Consider the following 22,611-nt stretch of genomic DNA (forward strand, 5'->3'; position numbering starts at 1 on the left):
CCAGTATTCTGGCCTAGAGAATTCCATGGACTGTGTATAGTCCATGGGATCGCAAAGAGTCGGACACGACTGAGCAACTTTCACTTTCACTTTTCACTTTCAGTGGGACCTATGATGGATTTAAGGTTAGGGAGAGAAGACTTTAGGATAATTTCCTGGATTTGGCATGAGCGGTCAACTGAACTGGATGGCGGACAGTGTGTTATCTTTTACGTGTCGCTGGTACTTTGTCACCTCTGTGAAACAGGAGTTTGTGCTTTTATCATAAAAATACCACTTTCCTATGCGTGAGTAGCTATTACTGAAAAAGTAAACATTGAAGAACTGTTTTCTCCATAATATGAATGCTTGAATATTTATGATTTAGGCTTTAACTTCCCTTTGCTTATAGAACTATTCATTTTTCACATGAGTCTCTTGGACTAATTTTCATAACATTTTAATTCATTCAGTTAGAAATATTTTGGGCACTCTCTGGGCTCTTAGTTTTAACATGCGTCCATGCATGCTAAGTCGCTTCAGTTGTGTCTGACTCTTTTGTGACCTTATGGACTGTAGCCCATCAGGCTCTTCTGTCCGTGGGATTCTCCAGGCAAGGACACTGGGGTGGGTTGTCATGCCCTAGGATCTTCCCAACCCAGAGATTGAACCCACGTCTCTTATGTCTCCTGCATTGGCAGGCAATTTCTTTACCACTAGCACCACCTGGGAAGCCCTAGTTCTAACATGTTCTGTGCTCACTCGCTCAGTTGTGTCCGACTCTTTGCAGCCTCATGGACTGCAGGGTACCAGGCTCCTCTGTCCATGGGATTCTCCAGGCAAGAATACTGGAGTGGCTTATCATGCATGCCCTCCTCCAGGGGATCTTCCCAACCCAGGGATCGAACCCAGGTCTCCCGCATTGCAGGCAGATTCTTTACCGTCTGAGCCACTAGAGAAGCCCCAGATCTAACGTGGTAATGAGCAAAATGAAGAATATGCCTTCATGGAGTTAACAGTATAGAGGCAGAGCAGACAGTAAGCAAACACATCAGTAAATATATGAGGGAATGCCAGAAGGGTGAGTTGAGGGTTTCTATTTTACGTAGAGTGGTCGATCTTATTAAGAAGGGGACATTTGGCAAATGACCTGAGGGAAGTGAGATGGGAGCAGATGTGGACGTGGGCGGGAAGAGTATCTTGGCGAGAGAGAACAGGTGCACAGGCCTGGAGGCAGGAGTGTGTTTGCTCTACAGGAAGCGGCAAGGTCAGCTGTGGCTGGAGCAGAGGGGAGCGTGATAGGAAGCGGTCTCGTGGGAGTGGGGACACACGTGGGCAGGTCTGGTGTGGTCTCCTGAGACGCTTTAAGAAGATAGTTTTATTCTGAATGGATAGGAAGTTACTGGGGGATAGTGAGCGGAGCAGTGACAAGGTAGGGATCACTCTGGTTGCTTGGTGAAAAACAGAATCTAGGAGGGAAAATAGAATTTAGGAGGGAGACCATTTTGGAGGTTGTTGAAGTAATCCAGGAGAAGTCGACGCTGGTGTGGACACAGTGGTGGAGGTGGTGAGAAATGGTTGTTAGATCGTGATTGCATTTTGAAGATAGAACTGGCAGGGTTCTGCCTTGTATGACTCCATGGCTGGGGCTCAAATAACTAAAAGAACAGTTCCCATCTACTAAGATGAAGAAAGCTCTGAGAAGAGTAGATTTAGAGAGAAAAACTGGAGATTCAGTGTTGGACATTAGAGTTTGAAAGTGAACGTGTTAGTCGCTCAGTGCTGTCTGACTCTTGGCAACCCTTGGACTGTAGCCCACCAGGCTCCTCTGTCCATGGAATTCTCCTGGCAAGGATAGTGGAGTGGGTTGCCATTTCCTTCTGCAGGAGATCTTCCCAACCCAGGGATTGAACCCAGGTCTCCCACATTGAAGGCAGATCCTTTACCATTGGAGCTAACTGGAAAGCCCCTTTTGAGTTTGAGTTGCTTGTTAAATTAAATTTCTAGGTGGCGTTGAGTAGGCAGTTGGAAATGGCAGACAGGATTTTAGGAGAGAGGGTTAAAACAGGTATTGTTCCTATGAATGGATCTCTTATTTTAATTCTGTTTGAAGAAGAAAAGGTGAGAGAAACAAATATATTCAGTCAAGGCTATGCGTATCGTTAAAAACTTCAAGTTCCTAAGGTTAGGGATTATGATTCATTGTGTATACAGATACCCGCACTTACAGGAATGCTTGGTACACAGAAGGAGCTCAGTGTATAATTGTTCAATACTGAGTAAGAAAAGATGAATGATTAGATTACAAGAAAGTGATTGGAAAAGCATCTGAGCATGAGCATACCAATTAGGTGGGGGAGAGGAAAGAGCTTCTCCTCAAGATGCCTGAGGACCCAAGGGATGAAATGATTCTTACTAGCTAGTTTCTAAAAAATATTATAAAACGAATATTGAAAGAAATTCACGCTAGATGGAAGTCTATAAAATAGAAATGAAAATTATTCCTTTTTCACTTTGATGCCCAAGAAATACGGGGAATATTTTCAGAAACTTCCTTTGTATATAAACATACACTACGCCCTCTTCTTGCCTTTTCTAAATCCAGCTTGAATATCTGGAAGTTCACGGTTCATATACTGTTGAAGCCTGGCTTGGAGAATTCTGAGCATTACTTTGCTAGCGTGTGAGATGAGTGCAATTTTTTGCGGTAGTTTGAGCATTCTTTGGCATTGCCTTTCTTTGGGATTGGAATGAAAACTGACCTTTCCCAGTCCTGTGGGCACTGCTGAGTTTTCCAAATTTGCTGGCATATTGAGTGCAGCCCTTTCACAGCATCATCTTTTAGGATTTGAAATAGCTCAACTGGAATTCCATCACTTCCACTAGCTTTGTTCGTAGTGGTGCTTCCTAAGGCCCACTTGACTTCATATTCCAGGATGTCTGGCTCTAGGTGGGTGATCACACCACCGTGATTATCTGGGACATGAAGATCTTTTTTGTATAGTTCTTCTGTGTATTCTTGCCACCTCTTCTTAATATCTTCTGCTTCTGTTAGGTCCATATCGCTTCTGTTCTTTATTTTGCTCATCTTTGCATGAAATATTCCCTTGGTAGCTCTAATTTTCTTGAAGAGATCTCTAGTCTTTCCCATTCTACTGTTTTCCTCTATTTCTTTGCACTGATCACTGAGGAAGGCTTTCTTATCTGTCCTTGCTGTTCCTTGAAACTCTGCATTCAAGTGAGTATATCTTGCATTTTCTCCCTTGCTTTTCACTTCTCTTCTTTTCACAGCTATTTGTAAGTCCTCCTCAGACAGCCATTTTGCTTTTTTGCATTTCTTTTCCATGGGGATGGTCTTGATCCTTGTCTCCTGTACAATGTCACAAACCTCTGTCCATAGTTCTTCAGATGTTCAAGCTGGTTTTAGAAAGGGCAGAGGAACCATAGATCAAATTCCCAATATCCATTGGATCATCAAAAAAGCAAGAGAGTTCCAGAAAAACATCTATCTCTGCTTTATTGACTATGCCAAAGCCTTTGACTTTGTGGATCACCACAAACTGGAAAATTCTTTAAGAGATGGGAATACCACACCACCTGACCTGCCTCTTGAGAAATCTGTATGCAGGTCAGGAAGCAACAGTTAGAACTGGACATGGAACAACAGACTGGTTCCAAATCGGGAAAGGAGTATGGCAAGGCTGTATATTGTCACTATGCTTATTTAACTGATATGCATCATGAGAAATGCTGGGCTGGTGGAGCACAAGCTGGAATCAAGATAGCCAGGAGAAATATCAATAACTTCAGATATGCAGATGACACCACCCTTATGGCAGAAAGTGAATAAGAACTAAAGAGCCTCTTGATGAAAGTAAAAGATGAGAGTGAAAAAGTTAGCTTAAAATTCAACATTCCGGAAACTAAGATCATGGATTCCGTCTCATTACTTCATGGCAAATAGATGGGGAAACAGTGGAAACAGTGATAGACTTTATTTTTGAGGGACTCCAAAATCACTGCAGATGGTGACTGCAGCCATGAAATTAAAAGATGCTTACTCCTTAGAAGGAAAGTTATGACCAACCTAGATAGCATATTAAAAAGCAGAGACATTACTTTGCCAGCAAAGGTCCATCTAGTCAAGGCTATGGTTTTTCCAGTAGTCATGTATGGATGTGATAGTTGGACCATAAAGAAAGCTGAGCACCAAAGAATTGATGCTTTTGAACTGTGGTGTTGGAGAAGACTCTTGAGAGTCCCTTGGACTGCAAGGAGATCAAACCAGTCCATCATCAAGGAAATCAGTCCTGAATATTCATTGGAGGAACTGATGCTAAAGCTGAAACTCCAGTACTTAGCCACCTGATGCGAAGAACTGACTCATTTGAAAAGACCCTGATGCTGGGAAAGATTGAAGGCGGGAGGAGAAGGGGACGGCAAAGGATGAGATGGTTGGATGGCATCACCGGCTCAATGGACATGAGTTTGAGGAAACTCTGGGAGTTGGTGGTGGACAGGCAGGCCTGGCGTGCTGCGGTCCACAGGGGCGCAAAGAGTCAGAAATGAGAGGAAACTCCGGGAGTTGGTGGTGGACGGGGGGCCTGGCGTGCTGCGGTCCACAGGGGCGCAAAGAGTCAGAAATGAGAGGAAACTCCGGGAGTTGGTGGTGGACGGGGGGCCTGGCGCGCTGCGGTCCACAGGGGCGCAAAGAGTCAGAAATGAGAGGAAACTCCGGGAGTTGGTGGTGGACCGGGGGCCTGGCGCGCTGCGGTCCATGGGGCGGCAAAGCGTCAGAAATGAGAGGAAACTCCGGGAGTTGGTGGTGGACGGGGGGCCTGGCGTGCTGCGGTCCACAGGGGGCGCAAAGAGTCAGAAATGAGAGGAAACTCTGGGACTTGGTGGTGGACGGGGGGCCTGGCGTGCTGCGGTCCACAGGGGCGCAAAGAGTCAGAAATGAGAGGAAACTCCGGGAGTTGGTGGTGGACGGGGGGCCTGGCGTGCTGCGGTCCACAGGGGCGCAAAGAGTCAGAAATGAGAGGAAACTCCGGGAGTTGGTGGTGGACGGGGGGCCTGGCGCGCTGCGGTCCACAGGGGCGCAAAGAGTCAGAAATGAGAGGAAACTCCGGGAGTTGGTGGTGGACCGGGGGCCTGGCGCGCTGCGGTCCATGGGGCGGCAAAGCGTCAGAAATGAGAGGAAACTCCGGGAGTTGGTGGTGGACGGGGGGCCTGGCGCGCTGCGGTCCATGGGGCGGCAAAGAGTCAGAAATGAGAGGAAACTCCGGGAGTTGGTGGTGGACGGGGGGCCTGGCGTGCTGCGGTCCACAGGGGCGCAAAGAGTCAGAAATGAGAGGAAACTCCGGGAGTTGGTGGTGGACGGGGGGCCTGGCGCGCTGCGGTCCACAGGGGCGCAAAGAGTCAGACACGGCTGAACTGAACTGAACTCGCTCTTCATCTTTCTGATTTTTAAAAACAAATGGATTTCACATATTGTTCTATAGCTTGCTTTTTCCATCCTAATGGTGTACTTTGATCATCTTTCCTTGTCAGTGCCTCATATAGGTGTCTATATTCAGAGAGGCAGTATAGTATAGTGACTGAAAGCAAGGATCTTAGAGGCAGACTGCATTAGCTTGAAGGTTGGCTCATAATTTACTAGTGGTGACCTTTGCACAAATTATTTAGCCTTTCTATGCCTCTGTTTCCTTATGTGTAAAATAGGGATAATAAGAATTATGTAATAGTTATGTAATTAACTGTAATGATTACATAGGGTTGATGTAAGGATTAAGAATAAGTAAAATACTTAAAATAGTGCCTAGTACATGTTTGCAGTATTGTTGTTTATTTATTTTTGAATAGATACAGGGTATTTATTTGGTTGTGCTGAATTACCATAATTGATTTAGGTAGTCATCTGTCAATTGTTGTTTAAATTGTTTCCAGTACTTGTCCCTATACATCTTTGTACATTTTTGTTTTGAGAGTTATTTAAATAATAGTTTATTCTAATAGATGATTGATTATTGATTAGAATAAATTATTTAAATAATTTATTTAAATAATTTATTCCAATAATTTATTAGAGTTGAATTAAATAACCTATGACCTACCACTTTCATTTCTGGTATTCTGTCCTGATGAAATAGTCAGAGGTGTTAAGTATTTGTAAGTTAAACTATGAATATACATTATTTAAATTCTAATAGTAAAAGAATGGAAGCAAATGTTCAACAGTAGAGGAACATTTAGACACCTTATCTGTCTATCTCATGGATATGCTCTGTAGCCATTCAAGTTTGTGTTCTCATGAAATTAGAAAATGTTTATGATAAGATGTCAGTTATGAAAAGTCTGAAAAAAAAATGTTTGCGGGTGAATTATGTATTCTGAATTTTTTGCTGTTCTCCTTGTCCTTTTCTGTATTTAAATTTTTTTTCATAGTAAAACTATTATATGTGTCTGTTTTAGAATAAGAAGAAAACATGACCAAAAAAATGACATTTTTAGTGTGCATGTTTTCCTTGAAAGATTTTCAAAAATTTGTAAAAATATCATTGTTTTAAAACTCTATTTAGTAAATATTTTTAATTCCTATTATTTTAATTAGTACACAGAATCCTTTCTTTGTAGTTATGAAGACCCTGCAGTCTGGTAAAGGAGCTGATGAAAGCATAAAAGTAATATTAGTAAGAAATAGGATGTTATTACGTTTATGTAATAAGAGGGATGAAGTGATCAGAGGATTCTGAGAAGTTAGGAATTGTATCCAGTGAGGACATATAAAAAAATTAATAAAAGAAAACAAATTCTGAAAGACCTTTAAGAATGGATAGGATTTTGACAAGTAGATATTGGGGAAACTAACTGGGAAGAAAATTCTAAGTGGTATAAGTATCAGTTCAGTTCAGTTCAGTCGCTCAGTCATGTCTGACTCTGCGACCCCATGGACTGCAGCACGCCCGTCCTCCCTGCCCATCACCAACTCCCGGAGTTGACTCAAACTCATGTCCATTGAGTCGGTGATGCCATCCAACCATCTCATCCTTTGTCGTCCCCTTCTCCTCCCACCTTCAATCTTTCCCAGCATCAGGGTCTTTTCAAATGAGTCAGTTCTTCGCATCAGGTGGCCAAAGTATTGGAGTTTCAGCTTTAGCATCAGTCCTTCCAGTGAATATTCGGGACTGATTTCCTTGATGATGGACTGGTTGGATCTCCTGGCAGTCCAAGGGACTCTCAAGAGTCTTCTCCAACACCAGAGTTCAAAAGCATCAATTCTTTGGCACTCAGCTTTTATTTGAGCAAAAACCCAGCATGGGTTGTATGTGGAGAAATTCTGTTTGGGTAAAATGCCATGGTGATTTGAGGGAGAGAACCAAATCATGGATTGATACTGCATTAGTAGGGGTTTAAATGCCCATATGGGGTTGGTACATCATTCAGTGGGGCTTCCCAGGTGGCGCAGTGGTAAAGAATCCGCCTGCCAATGCAGGAGATGAGGGTTCGACACCTGGGTCAGGAAGATCCCCTGGAGGAGGAAATGGCAACCCACTCCAGTATTCTTGCCTGGAGAATCCCATGGACAGAGGAGCCTGGCGGGCTATAGTCCAGGGGGTCACAAAAAGTCAGACGCAACTGAAATGACTGAGGATGTACATCATTCAGGAGGTGGGCAGCAGGGGGATTTAGGTTCTTGGAGAAATGACATGATAAGATCTGTGCTAAAGTGAAAAGATTACTTGGGTAGCAATTAGTATGGCAGGGCGCCTCAAGAAGGACTGACAGTAGGGGTCTAGTTGTAGCTGTAACATCATTCGAGGAAACACAGAGTGATTGGAGGAATTAAAAGAAGAGGAGGACTGTGGGAAGCATGTGTAGATCTTATAGGACTTTGAAACTTGTCAGATATAGGAAGAACAAGGGAGAGAAAATAGTCCAAGTTTGGTCCAAAGCTTTTGTGCCTCAGTAGCTCTGAAGTCAGAGAGAGGAAGTGATCTGGGGAGCAAAAATAAAGAAGTTAAGCACATTCGCTTTTACATTTGAGCAGCTCATCCAGGTTGTGTGTGTGTGTGTGTGTGTGTGTGTGTGTGTGTGTGTGTGTGTGTGTCTCGTTCAGTTGTGTCCGACTCTTTGCGACGCCATGGACTTTGTCTGGGACCCCAGGCTCCTCTGTCCATGGGATTTTCCAGGCAAGAATACTGGAGTAGGTTGCCATTTCCTTCTCCAGGAGATCTTCCTGACCCAGGGATCAAACCTGGGTCTTCTGCATTGCAGGTGGAGGCTTTTTTTTTTTTTACACTGTCTGAGCTACTTGGGAAGCCCAATTAGCCTAAAAAGAAATGCAGCTTTGCTTAGAACTTTATTAGGTACTGTTCCTTGCTGATTACTGGAACGTTACAGCTACGGATAGTGTCCACTTTGTGGTGGTGTATCTCATCACGAATGAGTAACCATTTGAATTAACAAGCATTGAGTGATGCCTGTCATTTCCTGCACATGGTATAGGCAGTAGATATATAAAGATGAAAAAGACTTGGTCCTGTTCTTAGAGTAGTTATCATCTAAGAGCACTGAAAACAATGTACAACATTATTTTTGGATTTCACACAAGAATCCCAGCTTCAGGGCAGGCATTGCTTGTTTATTTATTTGGTTGCACTGTGTCTCTGTTGCTGCCCCCAAGCTGTCTCTAGTTTTGGCGAGTGAGGGGCGTGCATTCATTCATTGTGGTGCGAAGCCTTCTCATTGCAGGGGCTTCTCTTGTTGCGGAGCACGGGCTCTGGGCCCTCAGGCTTCGGTGGTTGCAGCACAGGGACTCAGTAGTTGCGACTCATGGGCTTAGTTGCTCTGTGGCATGTGGGATCTCCCCAGACCAGGAATCAAAGCCACGTCCCTTGCATTGGCAGGTGGACTCGTAACCACTGGACCACGAGGAGAGTGCCACGGCAGGTGTTATTACTAGTGTGCCAGTGAAGGTATTTGTGATAAGAGGAATGTCATCGTTGTTGTCAAAGAAATCAAAAAAGATGGAGTCGATGCATAGCTTATTTTGTGTGTGAGTGAGTGAATTTCAAAGCCATATATGAATCCTTAAACTAGTTTGAATATGAGGAAATGAGACTCTGGAGTATAATCTAGTGATGACAGAAGGTTACCTAAGAAAAAGCCACAGGAAAAAGTTAAAAACCACAATGTTCTGAATTATAAAAATGGGGCAAGACTGTAAACTAGATTATTGGTAGAAGATGTCTGAGTATCCTAGGATTAATATTATGACAACTACCCTTTATAGCATTTACTCTCTGCTGGGCACCATGTTGGATATTTATGTTATTTACTGAGTTCCTTTAAATGAAATGAAATGCCAAGGAGAGAAAGAGTTTTTGGATGCTTCCGTTGACTTTTTACACATATAATTGACTGTCAATGATTATTTTCCCTAAGATTTAGTTGTTACATGATATTTAATAATGACATTTAAAAATGTGCTGAAAAAACTGCCTTAACCTTATTAGTATACAGGGTTTCATTTTTAGTGCATTATTTCCTATTTTTGGAAGCAGTAGTTTTGTCTTCACAAAGTATGTTCCCACAATTACTGCTTTTAAGATTTATGGATCACACTTAAGTATTCTTTCTTTTTTGTAATGCTGTTTTCTTGTCAGTAGAGCTTCGGTGGCCATGCTTGAAAACAGGCCATTATTAACAGAGCAGAACATAGATATTTCTAGAGTAAATTATATTTAACTTTAAGTAGAATTTTAGCTGTGAAATTTCATATTAGTGTTTGTTATAACCAGTTGCTCTTCAAAGGAAGAAATAGGTTGATATTTTTCAAAATAATTAATATTAGGTGATATGCTTGAAACTGTACTCACCAGTAATAAAATATTTTATTTTACTTCGTTTCTTTTTTCATTGCAAAAATTCTATTTAAACTCTTTGTTGTCATGAATCCCAAATCCACACTTGACTGTTCTTCAAGAAGGCATTTTTATTAAAATGCTTCTTACAGCATACTTGACATTAATGGGTTTCATTGACTTGTTTTTGATTATTAGAATACTTTTTTGTTTTTCTAGTGGCTTCAATATATAATCATTAATTTGGGGTTCTTAAATTTTTTTTTTTTTTGGTTGTACTTGTTCACAGGTGGCAAACTCTGGTCATATATCAGTAAGTTTCTCAACAGAAGTCCTGAAGAAAGCTTTGACATTGAAGAAATGAAAAAGTCTTCAGTTGCTAAAGTTCACCTGCAACAGCCGACTTGTAGTTCCCAGGACAGCACCAGCTTTGAATCCAGAGGAAGTGATGGTGGAGCCACTCTCCAAGTTCTGCCTTTGAAGACTAGTCTTACTCCAAGCTCTCAAGATGATAGCAACCAAGATGACGGTGGGCAAGACAGCTCTCCCAAATGGCCAGACTCTGGCTCAAGTTCCGAAGAAGAATGTACTACTAGTTATTTAACATTATGCAATGAGTACGGGCAAGAGAAGATTGATCCAGGGTCTTTGAGTGAGGAACCTTTCATGAAGACTGAAAGGAATGATGTTGATACCAAAGCTATAGAAAACTTCCCAGGACAGCTTGCTACTGACAGCGACAGCCCCAGCAGACAGCTGAAGTTCTTCCCTGGAGATGATGGCCTTGAAGCAGCTAGTTCTCCAAGAACATCAGATTCCCTCAGTAGATCTAAAAACATCCCCATGGAATTCTTTAGGATAGATAGTAAGGACAGCACTAGTGAACTCCTAGGACTTGATTTTGGAGAAAAATTGTATAGTTTAAAGTCAGAACCTTTGAAACCGTTCTTCACTCTGTCGGATGGAGAGAGCACTCCCAGGCGTGTTAGTACTAGTGAAAGCAAGATAGAGTGTGTAGCTCAGGACACTATTAGCAGGGGCTCAGATGACTCAGTCCCCGTTATTTCTTTTAAAGATGCTGCTTTTGATGATGTCAGTGGTACTGATGAAGGAAGGCCTGATCTTCTTGTAAATCTACCTGGTGAACCGGAGCCAATGAAAGATGGCATGGCAATGGGACCTACTAAGTTCACACAGACTAATATAGGCATAATAGAAAGTAAACTGTTGGAAACCCCTGATGTTTTATGCCTCAGACTTAGTACTGAACAGTGCCAAGCACATGAAGAGAAAGGCGCAGAGGAACTGAGTGATCCCTGTGGGCCTAAAGCCCATGGTCTAACAGAGAAACACTACATACAGGGGGATCTTGGGATGTTATTTTTACCGGCTGTTGATCATAGAGATACGGGAGACATGTCTTTGTTACACAGTTCAGAGTCTAAGTTCCAAGGACTTAGCGTGGTTGAGTCACCAGGAAGTGCAAACAACACAGAAGAAAGCTTATTCCACATTTCTGACCCACTCTCAGGTGCTAATGAATATAATGCAAATACAGACACTTTAAAAACTGAAGAAGTCTTGCTGTTTACAGATCAAACTGATGATTTGGCTAAAGAGGAACCCGCTATATTTCAGAGAGACTCGGAGCCGAAGGGAGAGAGTGGGCTAGCACAAGAAGGAGACAAGGAAATACATCAGATTTTTGAGGACCTTGATAAAAAATTAGCACTCAACTCCAGGTTTTACATCCCGGAGGGCTGCATTCAAAGATGGGCAGCTGAAATGGTGGTAGCCCTTGATGCTTTACATAGAGAGGGGATTGTGTGCCGCGATTTGAACCCAAACAACATCTTATTGAATGATAGAGGTCAGGAACTTTTGCAAATGCATTTCTTTTTATTCGCTGTTGCTTCCAATTAACTGAGTAGGCGTTTTATCTTGTAATTAGTATCTTCATTTCCTGTCTAGAGCTTCATTATCAGTGCAGCAAATTCACCCCCAGTAATAGCTTCTAGTACTTAATGATGCCATTATTCTTAATGATACTGTTTTTAGCTACAAAAGGAGTAATTACAGTTCACTTCTGCAGAAAATGGAAGAGAAAAATGTTTTGATTTCTCCTGTCGTTTTGTTTTTAGGACACATTCAGCTAACGTATTTTAGCAGGTGGAGTGAGGTTGAAGATTCCTGTGACAGCGATGCCATAGAGAGAATGTACTGTGCCCCAGGTTAGAGCCATCTCCTAAATGTCTCACTTGCAAAAGTAGTTCAGTAGCTCATTTCTTTATCAAAGTTGTATTTTCACTAGCCATTGACAATATATTGGATCTGGTTATCTCTTTAACCCTTTAAAAAAGATTATTTGGGGGATAAAATCATTATATGGTTCATAGCCATATGTGTATATGTATATTTGTTAGTGTATGCTCTTAAATGGGTTTATACTTCTTTTAGAACTGGCAATGAATTTGTAGACATGTCTTAACTTCTTAGTGTTTAAAAAGACCTTTACGTATCCTGAATCTCTTTAAAAAGAAAATTATTTATTTGACTGTATTGGGTCTTAGTTGTTGCAGGCAGGCTTAGCTTTTTCCATGGCCTGTGGAATCTTAGTTCCCCTACCAGCGGTTGAACCTCTGTCCCCTGCATTGCAAGGCAGATTCTTAACCACTGGACCACCAGGGAAGTCCTCCTGAACCTCTTCAAATGGATCATTGTTATGATGTGAGAAGTACATGACTAAAACAATAAAATCCCTAAGGCTAAAAATGGATAAAAATTGAAATTAAAAAAAAAAAAAATACAATCTTGTGACTTCAGTGATGAGCCATCCTGACGTTTTAGAACAGATTTTAAGGAATTCTTTCCATATTTGAGACATTTTAGGAAGCATATTCTTCTTGTTTTGAAATAACCAAATATCTGACCTAACAGGTTTCTCTTACTGTATTATCTTTGTTTTCTAAAATTAAGAGACTTATTTCTGGGGGTCTTAGGTCCTTTGCTGATAATTACAGGTCTCTTAAGCATGTGAATTGGGTTTGAGCTTCTTTCTCTGTCATCAGTGCAGATGGGGCTGTGTTTGAATCCGAAGTTTGTTCACCTTTTGCCTAGTGTGGGCTTCCCTCATAGCTCAGTTGATAAAGAATCCGCCTGCAGTGCAGGAGACCCCAGTTTCATTCCTGGGTTGGGAAGATCTGCTGGGGAAGGGATAGGCTACCCACACCAGTATTCTTGGGCTTCTCTTGTGGCTCAGCTGGTAAAGAATCCGCCTGCAGTGGGGGAGACCTGGGTTCGATTCCTGGATTGTGAAGATCCCCTGGAGAAGGGAAAGGCTCCCCACTCCAGTATTCTGGCCTGGAGAATTCCAAGGACTGTGTAGTCCATGGGGTTGCAAAGAGTCGAACACAACTGAACGACTTTCACTTTCACTTTCATCCCCTTTGAGTGGCCTAAGTTGCTTTACTCATCACTGCTCTGGCTTTCAAAGGAGGTTCAAGCTGATTGTACTGACATGATCTGCTTAGTTGTTGATTAATACGATACTTAATGCTTACTAGCAAACCAGCGTTTTGTTGATGCTAACATTGTTTCCCTGCATAATGGGAAATGATTATAATTAGGATTGAAAGAGCTATATTGTTTTTAGTTATAATTTTCATTGCTAAGAATTATTTCTTTATTGGGAAATAGAAAAGTGTTTCAATATGCCAAGCAGATATCCTCAAACTATTTCCTGAAAACAATGATTTAGATTGTCTTCTTACTGTTATACCCTTTTCTTTTCTCTTTCATCCCCCAAATTAGGATTGTTTAATTTTGTTTCTTCCTAAGGGCAATAGAGCATGCCTACATTTTTTTGTTTCTCACAAATAGATAGTATTATGCTGACTTTTGATCTTATTAGTATGATATAGTTAATGGGATAACAAAAAAAATTTCATAGAAATCACTTTATTATGGTTATCTGGTTTATTTTTGACAGACTTTACCCCTTTCTAATTTGATATTAAATAGTATTTTAGGTACCAATGTATATAAATATATGTGTTAATATAATGAATTTCAAGGTTTTATTGTGCAGTAGCTAAGTTGTGTCTGACTGTTTGCGACCCCCTGGACTGCAGCATGCCAGGCTTCTCTGTCCTTCATTATCTCCCGGAATTTGCTCAGATTCACGGATTTAGGGTCAACATTAAATCTGGGAGTGTTTTTTTTTTTTTTTTCCAGTAAAACCTGTTAAATCCTTAAGTGTAGTATAAACCTCACATCAGAACCAGATGTTTGTGGAGTAGTTTAATGTTTATAACTGACTCTTTTCTTCCTATTTTTCTTCTCACTTTCTTGTTGAAAACTATCTGTAGGGTTGTACTTTGGCTTTCTAGCAGATTATTTTTCTTCAAAGCACAGACATGTTTAACATCCATAGCATGTTGACCCCCTGAGAATTCTAATATATGTGGAACAAAACCATATGACGTTCATCAGCAGGTACATACTTTCGGCTCTGTATTTGGCTGAATACAGTTTTGTGTACTGAATTTAATACAGATCAGTTTCCAAGTTATAATTTTTAAGCCTTTTCCCAAAAATCACAATTCCCAAAGTTTACCAGCAGGTGGCAGTCTACCATTAATGGATTTTTGCTGTCATCGTCTAGGTTGTCCTTCACTAACATTCGAAAAAAGCTGTCGTCTGAAGAAGGGCTTTGTTTTAATTATTTACATAAAAGAATTGCACTTTAAAGCTTTTTGAGTTACGAAAGTGTTATAGTATTGTGGCATATATTGAACAATGTGACAAGTCTCTTCATTCCTTGGACCTATTAATTTGTTTTACCAATAGGATAAAACTCAGATCAGTAATGGCCTTAATTGAAAAGTAACGCTGGTATTCTAGTTTAGATGATTTGAAACCTAGAGTTGCAGAACTCAAAGTTAAGTTTGTGTACTCCTGCCCATTGCTTGTAATGAAGGGGAATTGCATTCATAAGGAGCAAAAATTTGTGATTTACCGTTTCTTTCAAAACTGAATAGCAGTGCTGCTGATAAAAATACAAGTAGACTTTGCTCCTCTTCTCAGAGGGGTGAAAGCAGTGATAAGAAGCTAACGTTTCAGTGGTTAAAATCACGAATCAATGAACACACGGGGACATAGAGTACTAAGTTATCTTTTGATCTACCCCTTGTAGTACTAAGGGTTGAAGTACTTCTCCCATGTCCCCCTTTCCCTCCTGTTTCCCACCTCTGACTTTAGTATTATTGTCCAAGTAACTCTGAAGCACGTTAAGCTGCTGATGTTTGGTTAGAAAGTAAAGTGATCAGAAGATTGTGATGAGAACGACTCACTTCTGTTTAAACAGCACGCAGCCTCTCCCTCACCACTCCTCCCTCCTGGGAATCCTTATCACACATTTGTCCTAAAAACATTGTCCACCTGCCTTGTACTCTATAATATCAGCAGTGTATCTTTTTATCTTGTGGATGATGTGCCTTTATATTTTGAGAAAATTTTCCAGTAACAGATTCGACAGAAACTTGAGCAAATGCCAAACTAGCAGGGGGGCCATTATTCTGCTCTATAAATAAGTTTAAAAAAGAAAACACACACAGAGAAACCTGTGAATCAACATGTTTTGGTCTAATTGAGGGGAAAAGCAAGATAGATAAATTTTGAAATGCAAATGATCACCTTCTGTTATTTAAGTATAGTTTCTGCCAACTTTGAGATCTTAGATTTTAAAAAGTCATAGTTTAACACTTCAGTGATGTATATACCACCAAGGATGTCCGATGTTCACAAGTTTCTACAGTGAAACGAAGAACTTAAAAAAGTTGTCACTTTTTTATGTTAAAGAAAATAAATCCAACAACAAAAAGACAAAAACCATGGCGCTTTCTCTGTCTACATCTGTGAAAAAGCCAGCAAATAAATGGGTGCAGCTGCAGGCCCATCAAGAGGGTCTTGAGAATACGAATTCACTGATCAAACCCAGCCCTGTTTTCAGAGTAGAAGCCATTCCTTTTATATTCACTTTGTATCCTTAGATTATCCAGGATGATTCTCTAGAAAGGTTTTATTTTAAATAAACATCATTCATGGCAAATGGGTTCCTTTCATACCGTAGAAACACAGAGCAGAGTTCACGAAAAGAAAAAGTGAAGAAATAGTCCCCAAAGTGGGGATAGATTTTACAGCGTGACAATATAAATATAACACTATCTAGTTTACATCTAAGGAGAGTTTCAGATATTTATTAAGAGACGTCTAGACAGATTCTCCTATTTTTTTAAAACTTATTTATTTTTAATTGAAGGATGATTGTTTTACAGTATTGTGTTTCTTTCTGCCATACATCAATCTCCTGTTTTTTGTTATGAGAGATTTTAGGATAATCTGGAGTATTATAGAAAAACTGGAGTTAATTGGTTATTCTTCTCCAGAGGGCTTCCTTATAGTTACTCTGATTTTATTTCTGTTTGTATATACATACCTACAAACACAGATCTATGTAAAAGATTTTATGTGCTTTATCACTGGAGCTATTAGCTTATCATAATATAGACTAAAATTTTTGTTACAGTATTTTAAATATAGAGGAAAAATAAAATGTCAAAAAAGTATTTTTTTTCTTTTACCAGTATTTTTTTCTTAGCGGTCTCGTCTTTCATCATAAAAAAGCAGCTAGAAAATAGTCCTAAGAATAGTAAGCACATAAAAACACAAAAGACTGGATTTGAAAGTTTAATCTAGTTTAATAAAGACAAGTGAGTAAAATTTGTTTATATGTTAGTTTTTATGCTAACATAATCACTTAAGTTTTCCATTCTAGTCCTAGTCTTAACAAGTTGATATGGTATCCTATCAGCGTGTCCTTCACCTTTATTTTCCACCCTATTATGAGCCTTTATAAATGCTTGAGATTTACATTGATATTTCTCATTGAATTCTTTTCACACTTGAGAATTTATAGGTCAGTGTGTGTGTAAATTGAAGAAGTCCAAAGTGCTTTTTACCACAGCCCAATCTCCACGCTCCCAGATGTCAAATGACAGCTTTGCTTCCTCTCTTAGGCGATTTCACACTTGGAAACAGCTCACAGCTGACGGTGAAAAGTGAAACATAGAAAAACCATGCTGAAAACTATCTGCAAAATTCAGTTTTAGAGCATGACATTTATTTACTACCTCTCTTTGCTCTTGCCTGATTATTGTCAAATAATCCATGAATATATTTTGGGGGCATAGTCTCTCCTGCCTTTCTCCATAAGCATGCTTTATACACGATTAGTTGCCTTTTAAGCATGGTGTTCTGTGTGACAGTTATGTATTTGATAATCAGATCTAAGACTCACACCACGGATGGTTTAAAATACCATGAGGGCATCATAGGTTTAAGATTTAGAATATTACAATGGAATTGAGAATTATCAAAACTCAGTATTCTGAAATCAGCCATTAACTCACTGCGTGACCTTAGGCAAGGTATTTAAGACTTTGTAGGCCTTAATTTATCAGTAGTGAAATAGATTTTTAAAAACTTCTTTCTTAACATTATATTTTGAAAAAATTTCAAACATACAGAAAAGTTGGAAGAATTGTACATCCATATTTATGTCACCTAGATTCTGCATTTAATATCCTATAATATTAATATTTGCTTTATCATATATCTACCCGAAGTAGATTTATTGAATATTGAGAAGATGCCAGATGTCAGATGATCTAATAGCCTTCTTATACAAAATTTAGTCAAAATTGGAGTCCATCTTATTAAGGCAAGAACTTTTCCCCTAAGGAATAAATACTGATTTCTTGTCTAACATCAGTAAGTTAAAAAATTATTTCACTTGGAGGACTTTCCAAGTATTCTGTTTTTACTCATATATCATTTTTACATAAATGATATGCAATATGGAAATGAGGAGTTTATGGAAAATATTTTCATTTGGAGGAAAATAGCCAAGACAGCTCTTGAGTAGTGTGAAATACAAATGCCAAGATTTTTAACAAAGTTGTCTAAAAGAAGAATCATTTAGATCTCAGAATTTCTGGGTCCTGGGTAACTTCACCGTGAGTGAGGAATCTAATTTTAAGCCTGCGAAGTTGATAGAGAAAGCAGACGAATATAGATGTATATTTTGAAATATTAATGTTATAACCAGGAAGTATGTCTGTATTTCTGGTGTAGTCTTCCACCCCGTAGGAAAAGGAAGAAAAAGGCAAGAGGGAGCTATAGAAGTAATTTTAAAAGAGTGAAATATCTGTGGTTAATATTTAAACGTCATGTTTCAAACAGAAGCTCTTTTGTTTGATTTACCCTTAAGCAAAACTTCAACGGTAGCTCTCTTGTACATAGTAAATGTTTTAATGTTTTCCTCTAATGATTAGCAAGTACTTTTAATCTTTTGCCTTTAGTTCCTAATGTTATAAAACTAAATCTATATCGTCTTTGAGAGAAGCAGTATCTTTTCAAGTTTGCCATAGAACAGTGGATATTTTACATGAGGAAAATTCTCTCCATCAGCGGATTCCACCCCTGTCAATGCCCCTGTGTACTGATGAAGCTTGTGCCCTGAGTATATTAGGTTAAGCAAAAAGAGGTTCAAGTCAACCTAAGTCTTAATTAACCGTGTCCAGGAGGGTGAGAGCTTTCTGATGGAAAGAAGATTAAAGGGTTACTTTATGTATGTTGGGCTTCCCAGAGAGCTGAGTTGGTAAAGAATCTGCCTGCAATGCAGGAGACCTTGGTACGATTGCTGGGTCGGGAAGATCTGCTGGAAAAGGGATAAGCTAGCTACCCACTCTAGTATTCTTGGGCTTCCCTTGTGGCTCCGCTGGTAAAGAATCCACCTGCAATGCAGGAGAACTGGGTTCGATCCCTCTGTTGGGAAGATCCCTTGGAGAAAGGAACGGCTACCCACTCCAGTATTCTGGCATAGAGAATTCCATGGACTGTATAGTCCATGGGGGTCACAAAGAGTCAGAAATGACTGAGCGACTTTCACTTTCACTTTTGTACGTTTGAGGGTCTGGAACCTTGGGATCGATCCCTAGGTAGGGTGTATCCTGAAGCCCTCATGAATCCCTTAATAATGGGCCAGTCACCTTCACCTCTAAATAGACTCATTCTGAAACCATACTTCTCATCAGATCAGAATGTGATTTGGATCTAGTGGTAAAAATGAGACAGAGTAATAGAGTATTTAGTCCTTGTTATTTGGCACTTGAGTAAATAATTTATTAGTCCCTCTCAAGAGAAGAAATTCTTTAGCTATTAGAACTAGAGAATTGATAAGGGTAAACGAATTGATACTGTATTTCACCTCTTCTGTGTAAAAACAATGTCTCTGTCCATTTCCTAGTACTACCTGATATTGGGGAATAAGGGGTTTACTTCAAGCTTTAGATTATTAAAAAAAAGTTAATTTTCATCTCTTATTTCCTCCTAATCTTTCTCTTTATGATCTTAGACAAATTTCTTTTTTAGAAGAGGAACATGAGATTAGATACTTAAATGGTTTTAAATAATAGCTGCGTTGTAATGCTTCTTAATTTTAAGACCAAATGTGTTTTCGGCAATTGTTCAATTAATTGGCCTCACCACCACATTATTCTGAAGAAGATGGGGAACTATCTTTTACTTCTGATATTTAACACAAAGATGAAAGCTGAGTTCAACATTACATACCAGAACTCCTGGCAAGCTACTTTGACCAAATCCTCAATTTTTATACGATAAAATCTTGTCAGTTTGAATCGCCAGGAAGTAACCAAGTCTGATGCCTTCTAAACAGTTATTCATAAATACTTCCTTCAAATAAATGTTTAAAAATCCTAAGCTTTTAAAAAATTGATGATAAAGCAAATAGAATCCCTGAGGCTCCCTTCATAGCAGTGCGTGAGCTCCGCCTGCCTAATGCAGCAGAGAAGCAGGGAGACGGAAGACCGCGCCTGTCGTAGTCACGGTTTCCAGTTAGCCTTTTTCTCATCAATCAACTGTAATGGCTTTGGTTGGGTAACACGGTGACACCTGATGGCTCTTCAGAACGGAGTTGTTGTGATATGATCAATGGAAAGTGGAGCGTGCTGTTGGATTTTTTCCTCCCAGAAATGCAGGGTGAGAGTTCAGTAAGCAGGACTGTACAGAGCTCAGAATTAGAGTCAGTCAGTCAACCAGAAGTCATCTGGTAGTTACCTGTTTCTTATTTTATCTCACAGAAAACGATGTAGTAACGGTACCTATAAACTTCCTTGAACAAGTAATTTTTGGCTCTGGAATGCTGCATCTAGTTAAATCAAGGAGTCCTGACCCAAGTTGTGCAGATAATTGTGTAAAAGCTCAGACCATGGTTGCCAGGTCACCACGACAACAAGGAATTAAAATGTGGGTAGTGAGAGAAGCAGAATTCTGTCAAACCTCACCTGAATTGTCTTAGTGTGGTGTGTTACTCATGTTCAGGTCTCCACAGTACAACCCAGGGCCCAGGGTTTCATATCATTAGATTACGTGGAAACCACCCGAATTAGTCTGGTGCTGGTAGGAGGCAAGGCTAGAGACTGGGATGAGCCAAGGGAGGGCAGGAGCCCCGCCTTCCTAGCATCACCAGAGGCGTGAGGAGAGGCACAGAGCTCGGCCGCTGCAAACTCTCCCCTCCGGAAAGTCCCAGCCCCTGGCATCGGTCTTCTCTGGTGACATTCTAACAAGTCTGAGTGATGCAACAGCAGCGACTTTTAAGCAGTCCATACACTCTGCTTGACAATAAGGTATTTGAATAATCAGTTGAGTACAATGTTGAAGGACTCTTATGGAGTATGGAGCCAGATAACTGGGCAGCTTACGTTTTCTGAAATACAGATAGAACTTTATTAAATAAAAAAGGAGCAAGATGCCCATTTGAAAGGGTGGGCTAGGAAATGCAGATTTCTAGTTAGGGATTCCAGGCTGTAGTTAGGGATTATCTCCAGCTCACCCATTTGCAGCACATTTCATGTCATTGTGTCTAGATTCCTTCCATTGAACGGGGGCAGAGGAAAGCTCAGTGTACTTGCCAGTTCTGTCTTCCTACTCCCAGGGCTTTCAGTTCGTTTTCCTTACCACATGCCATCCATGCCAGGACAGACTGTAGCAGTCACACTCTGCAGAGGGGAGCCCTGGAAAGTGTACACTTGACCGCCCCGTTTTAAGCCACCATCATCTCTTCCCGGGACTATTGCAGTCCTTAGCTCGCTGACCTCCATTTCTGCCTTGTTCTAATCTGGGTTTCATCCAGCAGCCAGAGTGATGCTTTAGATAATGTTTAAAACTTTCTGACCTAACACATGAAAGATGCAGAAAGACTTTCTGTAGATCTCTGTGCTCAATGAGACTTAAAGAAAATGCATGCAATGCATTCTTTGCAGGTGTTTTGAATGCATCGTGCTACAAAGAACAAGGTGGAGATAGTTGTTCAACACACATTTATTAATGTGCTGTGTGCCAGGTACTGTGCCTTGGAGCTAGAAATAAGACATATTTGGTTTGCTATTGACAGTTACTGTTGAAGATTTGTGTGAAGAGACAGCCCAAACAGTAGACATACACAGTTAGTTAACTAGGACGCTAATAGACTTTATAGGTGAATAGTTACGTTTACAGAATTGTAATTTACCAAGCTAACAAAAGATATGCTTAGCTGTCCCTCTTCTCACAGTTTAGTTCCATGTATTGTTGGATATATAAAGAAAAAAGAAATATTTTCTTCCATGTTTCTTTTAGCTCTATAGTCATTATCTGTAGTGGAAGACTAATGCTCAGCCCCTGCATAGAAAATCTTTATACACAGCAAGAGCTGGTGAGAGAAATTGACTAGAATTTTGTAATTCTAGTTCCTTTCAATTAGCAACAGATGCTGCAGGGAAAGACTGTCTGTGTAGAAACACAGGACTAATGTTTCCATGTTCTAGCTGACATGGAATGCTCATTGCAGAAGAAAGATATTCTTTTCCCTGATTCACATATATCACTGATGATAGATCACATTAAAATAAAAATTTCTGTCTAAGGCCATTAAGGAAGTCTGACTCCTTTGGAAGAAAGTTAACAAACTATTTCTTTTAAATTTTACTGAACATTTACAGAATTTATGGAAAATCTAAACACCATAGCTTTTTTTTTTGATACTGTAAAAGTGTATGTGATGCTTAATTTTAAGTTTCGTAAGAATGTGGCTGAATTTTTTTTTTTTGATTCATTTTTATTTGAATTTTGTACAAGTTTCAATTTCATTCTTATATGTGAATATCCTGTGTGGCTTAATTTTTATATTGTCTTATTCACCAAAGATCTCTCTTTTATTTTAAAAGCTTCTATATTTTTCTTACCTTTTTTTCCCTAAAAGAGAGACTTGGAATCCTTGAGTCATAATTAGTGTCAAAATTTAAAGAATTGTTTTGGGAAGAAAATCCTGTGACATTAGAGAACTGCATTTACCCCCCCCCACCGCCCCCCTGCCACCTCCCCTCAAAGTATACTTACTACTGATTATCATTTTAATATGTTCTATAGATGTATGCCTTTAAAATTGTTCCATCATTTTGATATTTGGATCAAGTGCTCCATAATTTATGTAACTAATTCTTTTAGAATCTAAATGTTGGCTTAATTTTACTATTATATGAATACTTTATTTGCAACAATAGTTGCTTTTTCATTGAGTTTTATATGACCTCTTAATAACAGTTCCATAATTACTGTAACTTCGAGAGTGAAGAGAAATGAAGCGTCT

At 39.8% G+C, this 22,611-nt stretch overlaps 1 protein-coding gene across 3 annotated transcripts in view; it reads left to right on the forward strand.

The window, feature by feature from the left end:
- RPS6KC1 (ribosomal protein S6 kinase C1) overlaps positions 1 to 22,611 on the forward strand; it is a 195,942-nt gene that overhangs the window by 153,671 nt on the left and 19,660 nt on the right. For all 3 annotated transcript variants that reach the window (XM_043486363.1, XM_043486364.1, XM_043486365.1), the window contains 2 exons: positions 10,132 to 11,712; positions 11,984 to 12,073. In XM_043486363.1, the coding sequence (XP_043342298.1) occupies positions 10,132 to 11,712; positions 11,984 to 12,073 (1,671 nt within the window). The remainder of the gene's footprint in view (positions 1 to 10,131; positions 11,713 to 11,983; positions 12,074 to 22,611) is intronic.

The sequence above is a fragment of the Cervus canadensis genome, chromosome 13 (genome assembly GCF_019320065.1).
Source record: "Cervus canadensis isolate Bull #8, Minnesota chromosome 13, ASM1932006v1, whole genome shotgun sequence".
Lineage (NCBI taxonomy): Eukaryota > Metazoa > Chordata > Mammalia > Artiodactyla > Cervidae > Cervus > Cervus canadensis.